General features: G+C 35.2%; 1 protein-coding gene across 1 annotated transcript; it reads right to left on the bottom strand.

The window, feature by feature from the left end:
• On the bottom strand, positions 1 to 4,276 carry LOC110418228 (PLASMODESMATA CALLOSE-BINDING PROTEIN 2-like; the record flags this gene model as incomplete). The annotated part of the gene is made up of 4 exons (XM_021430895.2): positions 4,038 to 4,276; positions 3,169 to 3,408; positions 3,008 to 3,041; positions 1 to 265 (listed from the first exon to the last, which is right to left on the bottom strand). Coding segments are annotated over exons 1-4 (591 nt in total), but the record flags the coding sequence as incomplete, so codon positions are not given.
• Positions 4,277 to 10,213: the final 5,937 nt, after the last annotated feature.

The raw sequence follows: 10,213 nt of genomic DNA, 5'->3' as shown, positions 1-10,213 counted from the left end.
ACCCCACAATAGCATCAAGCCTGAAAACACGAGGGTTATGAAGAAAGAGAAGCCTTGGAGCCTATATCCTCCACTGTAGTCTGTGTTGATCCCAGCTCCGGAAGGGCCTAAGCCTGTGCCAACTCCGCCTAACACTCCAGTAGGTGTTGTGGTACCGTATGGTGTTGTGCTTGTGGGGGTGTTAGTGCTTGGGTTCATGGTTGAGGGTGTGGTGGTCGATGGAGTAGTTGTTGTGACGGGAGTGGTTGGTGTTGTGCTGCTTGCACTGATCCAAGCAAAAGAAAATAAAAAAAGTCACCACGTATTTTCCAAAAGCAACAAATCAAATAACAATGCATAGCACAATAATGTAAAGGACATATTTCATACAAAAGTATACGTAAGTTGGTTTGAACTTTGCAAAGATAATTGTTAACATCTTGGATCTTGTGAAACAGGACATTTCTTAGCACAAAATGTATTTGTAACCTTAGTAAATAATAAAGGGCACAAAAAGAGAATGGATGAAGCCATTAAAGGGTTTAATTATTTACCTTTTAGCTGACTATAGCGGAAAAATTATAGGAATATCCTAAACGTATAGAAGCATAGGTTTGAACGCAAGCACCGTATTACTTCCATATAAACTAATTAACATACTAAGCCAGCCACTAAGCCAAACTCAAAAGATCAAAAACTTTTGAAATGTAAAGCAAATTGAATATACCCTAAACTAGTAAAGGCTCATTGTTATCCGTTAACTCAGGTATCTTGTCTTACTTCATTCATAGTCTGAATCCAAACCCAAGGTCCTAAACTTTTATAATAATATCCCACTAGGCAGGCTACGAATGACAGTTGTCTACTATATGTGAAAATTCTGGGAAGGAAAAAAAGAACTTCTTTTTCCTTGCAATCCTAGTAGAAGTTAAAAAGAAGCCTACCAAAGAACAGAATAACAGCACAAAAGTTTCTTGGTTCTACTATAACCATTTATAAAATAGTTACCACTAGAGCTTTAAGATCCACTCCATTGATTTAAGTTTTTATACAGGAACATGTGACGTTAATAGTAGGGACAGCTGTGATCCAGTAATATAACCAATAACAAACCGTAGAATCTTTTCCAAGGTAGGGAAGACACGGCATATACCAAAATCAAGCCCAAGTGAGACCCATAAGGATGGCATATTTTGTCCTTAGATTTAGGGATGTTTTCACCATTTAAAACCATAATGAAAGGGCAAAACGTGTGGTTGAAAAGAAAACAACAAGGTAGGAAAAACAGAAGTAAAATAGTAACCGCAGGAGGGTGCTCCCATAAAATGGTGTTGCAAAGTAGGACAACACGTGCACAAGCTTCGAGGCATCTCAAATTTCAAAAAGTTGAGGCTCTAATCTCAAAGAAAACGTTTGTCCATCCCAAGGGTATAGGGGTGGCTCCAAGAATCAAAAAAAGAGCCAAAAGAGATTGCCCCACCATAACATTGCCAGTAACACTTTTTGTTTTTTGTTGCAAAAACTGCAACCCCAGCATTATTCTTTACTCGTTATTTGTGGTCACATTTTTTTGACTTGGACATGGCCTTAAAAGCCCAAATTTACTATCAAAAGCACACATAATAAAACTATAGCAACAAAAATGCACAAGGCAAAGTTTGTGATGAGAGACACTACCCTATGAGATGTGTATCCTTAATCACTATGGGGCATAAAAGTAAATAAGACCATAGCAACAGGGGACTATGATGAGAACCCTTTACACTGTACACTCCGGATCAAACTTGACCTTTAGTAAAAGGGGCCACTTGATCCCAATAATTGCAACATCTTTTATGAAAGTGAAAAGCTACAATGCTACAGCACACACTAATAGCTTTACCAATTAGATTAGATGTGGCAATATCAGCATGAGGTTACAATAGTAGTCAAAATGGTGAAAGAAGCCCACATAGGACAAGATCAGAGGTGAAAGGAAAAAGCAGACTTGGTGTTGGAATATAAATTTATTCTGGGGAGTAGAGGCATCTCAATGAAAACAGTTGATGTGGACTTGAATTTCTTTCAGAAAAAAAGCTAACTTTTTTTGGCTCCTCTCCAATAACGGAAAGTAGGATGCCCATTGCACCCAAGAGGAATATGGAAGTATAAAACAAAGTCACTTAAAACAGGAATCTCAGTAAGATGGCATAACATAAAGCAATCTGAGCTTTAAGATTGTTATTACTAATATATTTATCCCTTTGTTTTTTTGTGTTCAAAACTTACTTTAAACTTAACTATGCGGTCCACCGTTGATAAAACTTTAGACTAAGTATGCTTGCATGCGGACCAAGCAAATATAAATATTTCATGGTACATGGTCCCGACTATCCTACTGTAGCTAAGTTTGCTGCAAACTAATACAAATACTTTGACAGCTGAGTATACCAATCATTATCAGCTTGTCATAAAATTCAAATTTGGAAACAATTTTTTCAAAAATACATAGCCAACGTTCATTTTTATAAGAAACGCTAGAGTGTCAGAGAGCCCAACAACATTGGCAGCATTTGTGAGGGTGGGATCAAATAGTATTACCTCATTCTGTGTGTAGTCCTGAGGCCACATTCTAAATCCTAATCTTTATAACTAAATGAAGCACTTTAGTTTCGTTTTGCTCAAAACACCAAATGAGACATTCTGGTGACCGTAAAAGTTCAATTATAAGATTCAAACTTACTTTTGGCAGACAGTGCCGAATGCCCTATTAATAGTCCTAATAACTACAGGCGCCCCATTTACAGGTTGTGGTGCTGAAAGCGCAGACCACATTAAATAACACAGGAAACTATTATGCCTACTCCTCAGTCCTTCCCTTCTTATCACACAGTAATGGGATGGGTCCAAACTTTTGTGATGGAGAAAGAGGAGGTACACATAAAAAACTTTTTGCGGTTTGCCTTTACCAAATTTCGAATGAAGCTAACAAAAGATTAAACATAAAAGATAAAAAAAAGGAAGAACCAATAAGAAGCTTACAGCATACCTGACACTAGATGGGTAAGCACAGCCAGTAGAGCCTGTGAATCACCAAAATAAAGTAAGTTTTTAGTTTTTGGCCTGCTTTTTTTTTCTTTTCTTTTCTTTTTTTAACTGTCTTGGTAAATGTAAGTGTAGAAATTACAGATGGATGGAAAGGGAATTTACTAGGGTCAGATGCAGTGACAGTGGCAGTGCCAGCAAAATCACATGAGCCTTGAGCTTGACCCTTCCTTTGGAAATAGCTGTTGACAGCAAAATTGCAATGAGCCTTAATAGTGTTAGGGTTGAAACAAGGCCCGTTTGAATGGATAGGGTTACAGTCAGCCCCAGCTCCGCAAGCGTAGTCCAAAGTCTTCTGCAAGGACGCATCACCCACATTATCCTTGCAAACACACCATGTGGCACCTGTCCAAATCCCCAAAAGAAAATTTTATTCACTTTCCCAAAAAATAAAAACAAATAGAGTCATTTTTTTTTCCAGAGAAAGGGAAAATTTAATACAGATTTAAAGGGGAAATGACCTCTCTAGGGAGGGGAGGCAGAATGAGATTCTGTTAAGGTGGGAGCCAGATAAGAATAACTAACGAAAGGTGTTATGTTTGCATAATGAGCAAAGTAGTGAAATCTCAAGCTAGAAAGCAAGTGTGTTGTTAGGAAAACATGGAAATAACCAGGAAAAAGGCATGAAAAATAAATGAAGTTATTTAGAACCAGTTATAGCTTGCATTAAAGGTTCAGTAGCTTAAAGAAGAAAATGGAAGAAAGAGTTAGAAAACAGTAACATAAGACAAAAGGGTGCAACTCTCTCCAGACCAACAAAAAGGGAAAAAAAATGGTGGAAAAGATGCACCCAGCATGGGTTTATTTTTAGGAAGAAAAAAAGGAGTGTTAGGTAGATATCACATAGAAGCCAAAAGGAGCAGAAGAGAAGGATATTAACATCTACAAACAGAAATCGAAATGGCTTTTGCAGCTTTCGTTGAACGGTTAGAAAAAAAAACATAGCAGAGAAAAATGTTATCTCAAGAGCTTACTTGAGCGGCCAGTCATGGCCAGAGTGAGCACTGCAAGCAGTAGAGCAGCCATGATTGAAGAACAAAGGGTTTGGGGGGAGTGAGTGTAAGAGAAACAAAAGCTAGAGGAAGATAACAATGGAACTCAGTCAGGGAAAGTTTGTTGCAACTTGAGAGAGATGGAGAGAAGAAAAGAGAAAGAGAGAGAGAGAGAGAGACAGTATGGGGCAGTGTGAGAAATGGGGCTGACATCTAGACAAGAAAAATAAAACATGTAAGAGGGTGATGTAGATGGTGGGATGAAGGTGGCCTTGTTCTGTGTCGGCTTGTGGAGTGCCTTTTTTGTTCCTTCATTTCATGTACTAGAATGTCTTTACATTATTTCTTCTTCTTTCCTTTTTCTTGATTAGTCTTCAAACGTTTAACCTCTATCAAAAGGCCAAAAAAATAGTTTCATGGGGAGTTGAGCAAAGTAAAGCTTTTTGATTTCTCTGAGGCGCAGTTTGAGGGTTAAAGGTGACTTGGTATCCTTGACAGGGGGAACCCACAAAGCTTTGTATGGCTGCACTATAGACTTTTCCAAGTTTTGTTTATGTTCATACTAGCAATGAGATCAACAATTTTTCACTGTAATTTGAGTTTGATTCGTGGTTGTACTTGTCAATTACTACAAGGGAAGCAGAGAAGATTGAAGAAGACATAATCGTCCCCCTCCCCATAAACCCGAAAGTAAACAACAAACTACCAGAGTTACACTTGTGCTTTCTGCCATGCTTGCTAACCACAAAAATGACAAAAGTAAGATCAATTTTCAAATTGGTATCTGGTATTTGGATGGAGTACTTAGTGTAACAATAAAGCAGTACCATGTGACTTTTCTTTTTATTCTTTCTGAATTTAATCAATAATATGAAATGAGATGATGCCATTAAGAAAAATGACTCATCTGTCAGTCACCACTCTGAATCTGCATTGTGTGGTAGAGGGGGGCCTCTAACTATAGTAGCCTCATTTAGTTCAACCAACCAGGTTGGCAGTGGTGCCCACATGTTGGTTTTCTTCTTGGCTATCATCATGATGTCCTTTGATCCATTATGTTTTACCTTTAGATTGCAGCATCATGTTATCAGCATTTGGTAAATGCTGGACTTAGTGTGAGATTGTGCTGATCCTACATTTTCTTTTTCTTTTCAAGAAATTACAAAAAGGTTAAACGGCTACTATGGCCTCTGGGGTGCATACTTTGACCACAGATCTAATAACCCTATTCATTTTCCACACTATTGGATCCCAAATCTCTTCCCTCCATGCTGAAAAAACTACATCTAGGGTGCATGGAGCTTGCAAAATTGCAGTAGTAAAAGGAGCTACTTTAGTTTCAAATAAAGCAATCGTTTTGCCATTTGTGATCTGTGCCTTGAAAGTACATCCATAAAACAAGGAAAACGTTCTCAAAGGAGTATTTTCTAAATTCACTGGTGTAGAAGACCCTAACTTTGCTAAGTTTACGGCTTCTTATTCTCTCATTATTGAAACTGACTCGAGCAATACATTTCTTTCAGCTAACAATCACTCCATTGTACTATGACGAAAGAAACATATTTCGAATCACATTGGGAGCCGTAAGTGCAGAACTACAGGTTTGCCCTTCAAGCATATATTCAGAGAGACAAACTCCATTGCAGATTGGTTAGCAAAAGCAAGGGTCCTACATGCTAAGGACTTTGTTGCTATTGCGTAATTCTCATTATATGGGGACTTTAATCTTTTCATTTTAATTTCACTGCCTTTCAAAACATGTAATAGTGGAAAATTCAAACATGTAACGGTAAACTTTAATATTATCCCTTGACCATAAACATTTTAATGCAATAGGACTCACTACACAAGCTATTTAACACACCTTTTTCATATTATTCTTCCTCTTTTTGATTTCTCACAATGCGTGTTTACACAAAACTAACAATAACAATAGGATGGAGGGAGTAATATTCAAAGAAGAAACCCCTAATGCAAAGCATTTTATACAATTAACCAGTAACCAGTTCATTAAGTTAGCTCACCAAGAATCTAGCCAGCTTGGAACAAAAAGTAAGATTGTACAAACATTCAACAACTCTTAATGGGTTCTTTATTTGTTATGGACATTAACAATATAACTTTTATAGAGGTGTTGTTGTCATAAAATAATCTAGAATCTATGCCCAAAAAATTGTTCTGAAGGAAAGCTCACAGAAAATACAGTCAGAGAGTCTAGAGAGCTTACCCCGTGTCTAAATGCAGCTGTTTAGATGTAAATATCAACAACTTCACACCATCAATGTAACTTGTCAGCACTGAATTTTTTATCTCCATGAGCTGAAACAGTTGACTGTAATTCTGCTGGGGTCTGTACATCAAAGAAGCCATTCAAGTAATACAATGAGTCCAAAATTAAAATTGTAAAAGGAAAATGAATTTAAGCCAGAATTCGATGTTGGCACACACCTTTCCGTATAATCCACAGGATAAAAGTATAATGCAATGTCACAACAATCTAGACAACCATTCTGGAGTATATCTGCCTGAAGGTGACACTGGTGAAGCAGATTAACCTGAAGGACTGGGGGCATTTTCTGTGAAAACTCGTATGCTTTACGATGGACTCTGCATGGAGGTCAAGCCAGGACACCACCATAAAATTCACCTGGGGTAGCAGTATATCAAGAAATTTGAAACCTCCCCTAAAAATGGGATGAGGAAAGGTCAATATGAAGGCATGTCAGTGACTTCTGTCTGTGAGTAAATAGAGTAAACCTTTTGAAAGTAGCTATAAATGCAAACCCTAATTGCAAATTGCATGCTAGAATACATATGCAGGACCTCATGAAGTTTTCATGCCATATACATAACTTGAGACAAATTGCTTTTAACATCATAAGGATAGAAGAGGGCCTGACATGCTAAGAGGACTGATTTATTGAGAATACTGCACCATTTATTTAAATTGTTATGTATAGAAATCCATGCCATTGTTTTGAGATGTGATGAATTATATTGATACAAATTTTCAACAAGTAGACAATTACATAACATGAAGAAAGAATATGGTATGTTCAATGTCTTGGAAAGACATGTTACTCACGTCCAGGCAGTATGAAGAGCAGGAAGATGTGGGCAGCATAGGGAAACCTTAAGTCGAATATTTCGGGTTTCTCTTTCTGCAACATCAGAGTTCTCAGGTTCAGCAGCATCATAAAAGTTTCAACCTGAGAAAGCATTTGTTTAAAGGGGACATAAATATAAAAGTAAATTAAAATTGCTCAGCTACAAAAAATGATTAATATAAACTATATCACCACTATAATCTGAAAACAATCAAACATCTGGGTAGTAGGATACCTCATAGAATTGGAAAATCAAGGTTATAGTTTTATCATTATTTCCAAAAGGTAGAGTACTGTGAAGTGATTAGAAAAATTCTCTTGCCTGAACCTACAATAGTTGTACAAAGCCTTGATGGTGAAGGTCTGCTTGATCTCATAGCCTCCTCTGCCTTTGTAGGAAGAATTGTTTGCTTTTTATTAAGTAGGATGGCATCCGGTATCTGTCCCTTGCAAACATTCTCTTTGTTGGGAACAACAAGGTCACTTTCTACTGAAAAAAGAACATAAGAGCAGCAATATGTCACCACAAGGTAGATAAGCACTTATAAATCAAGTAGCTAAAACTACAGTATAAGTGGATAAACTCAAATAAAAAGCATACAGCACCAGTAGCTTTATAAAAACCAATTCAGACCACTCAATGATCTTCAAAATTGATACTTCTGACCAAAATGTTAAATATAAGTAATGGGCATAATATATAAGATCATAACCTCTGTCTCTTACCTCACTGCGAAATTTATGAGATTCCAAACTTCTAGCAAACTTCTATGCTAAAAGTTTGGAACAAAATATGCTTCACCTTTCTAACAATTCATTTCTGAACTTCAAAAGATCATATGATGCCTTTTGCCTTCTCTGCATCCCAATAAGAAAATGCAACTTTAGTAATTTTCAAGGCAAAATGCCTTTCTAATATTCCATCAAGTTTTGCCAAAGCAAATCATTTGGGTTTTTCTTTATAAGGAAAAACACATAAACAGAACAAACAAGTCAAAATGATATCATTTTAGAAACTTTCTTGCCTGTATTGATGATAGGCAAACTAAGCGTTAGGATTGGAGATGCAGACAATGTCTCTTTCATTTTGTTCATTGCTTTAGCATTAACAGTCCTGACTTCTTTCACAGACATAATAGAAGAAACTGGCTCTTCGTTACTACTGTATCTTAGCAAGTGTCTGAGGGGCTTTTTCTTCTGCAGTGGGGCACAGAAGCAATACATTCTAAGAGAAATCTACATAGAGTACTCTTTAACAAGACAGGGGCATGAAATCTATATCATTCACGCAAAATAAAATGCAACAGCCACATTTTACCACATGCACATCAAACTTGCCATCAATGCTTATATAAGTTTTGGCGCTTCCAAAAGAAAACTAGCATAAAGTTCAAACAATTGTCTCATTTTTTTCCTTGTTGCCCAGCATCAGGGAAAAGAAAATCTAGGTTCTTGTCTAAGATTAAAAGTTTAGCATAATGGACTCAGGCGAAACATGAAAACATAATATTCAACAATAATAAACAAACTTGATTTAAGACACCAGATATTACAAAACATAAGATAAACTTGCAATCATATTTGGCATTGACTGCACCAAAAGCTCACAAAATATCATAATCTGGACCAATCGACTCCAACATACACCAACTCAACAGTGTTCAAAAGTATCTGTTTGTTTCCTGAAGCACCAACTCCAACAACTTGAATGCAAAAATTCAAACAAAATACTTTTACAAATAATCTAAACGAAACAAGCTCACCATCTGGAACTTCTTCCATTGTTACATCTTTCAACACTTCTCAAGACAGAAACTTTATGCAAAAAATAAATATCATGTTGGAAATCTCAAAGATTTTGTTATATTTGCAAACTATTATCTGTTAAAGTGATGAAGGATAAAGCTAGAAAACTAAAGAAAGATAAAACAAAGAGAAAATATAATTAAACTTAATGTCTCTTTACAATCTTTTCATTCAATAATAACACTTATAAATATATTTATAGAAAAGAAAAAATAACATTAAAATAAAATAGCACGTAAAATAAAATAATTATACAATATTACATGTCTTACATAACACCTATTTCACAGTACAAAACCACTACTCAACATAATAATACCTATAAAAGAGAAATAAATTAATATTAACTAATAAACTAAAAATTGTTGAAAATAACTTGTTAAATATATTCACATGCATATGTATGTACACATATATAAATAATGAATAATAGCAGAAGTAGAAATAAATAAATAGAGGTAAATATTAACTATGATTTAACAATTTTGTATACTGCAGATAAACCCTCCAAATAAAATTCTCAATAAGGATCATGACACTAATTTCCAGCCATATCAAATGTCAAGCTTCTTCTTTCACAAACTCACCTTTGAAGTTCTTCAGTTCATTCCTAATGAGTTATTCTAATCCAAACAACAATTTTATAGTGATGATAATATGGTATTTGTTTTCTTAAAAATTTTCTTGGGTTGGGGACCCATACACTTATTTTATAAATAAAATCCCTCCCATTAACTAGATAACTGTTACTTCAAAATTAAGGAATTTTAAAGATAATGGGTAATAATCACAATCTCATTCAAATAATGGGTAGTTATCACAATCCCATTAAAACCATATAACTTATCATGGAATTTAAAAGGTAAGACCATTAAAGATAAATGAGATTTTTAAATTTTAAAATTAAAATTCCAACATTTTCCTACTTGGTCCAAACTTTTATTATACAATTATTTCCGTGGTATAATAAGCTTATTCCCTATATGCTTAAACAGAAAAATGGAATTACATGAATCATGGCAGTAAGTCCTTTTATAAATAAATATTACCTTCTATGTATTACAATGCAATTTTTCTTTTTTTGAATAAACTTCATAAGATATATTACTTTATAAATAAACCTCAAATGTTTATTCTGAGTCCTTAACTATTTGTTGTTCTCAAACATAAATGTATATAATTATAAATAGAAAAATAAATTAAAATTTTGAGTTTCATTACAAAGAAAAATGTGCTAACATCTCA

The sequence above is a fragment of the Theobroma umbraticum genome, unplaced genomic scaffold (assembly GCF_002168275.2).
Source record: "Theobroma umbraticum cultivar Fairchild unplaced genomic scaffold, ASM216827v3 scaffold_50.0, whole genome shotgun sequence".
Lineage (NCBI taxonomy): Eukaryota > Viridiplantae > Streptophyta > Magnoliopsida > Malvales > Malvaceae > Theobroma > Theobroma umbraticum.
The sequence above is the reverse complement of the archived record's forward strand: the minus strand, read 5'-3'. Positions and strand labels throughout refer to the sequence as shown.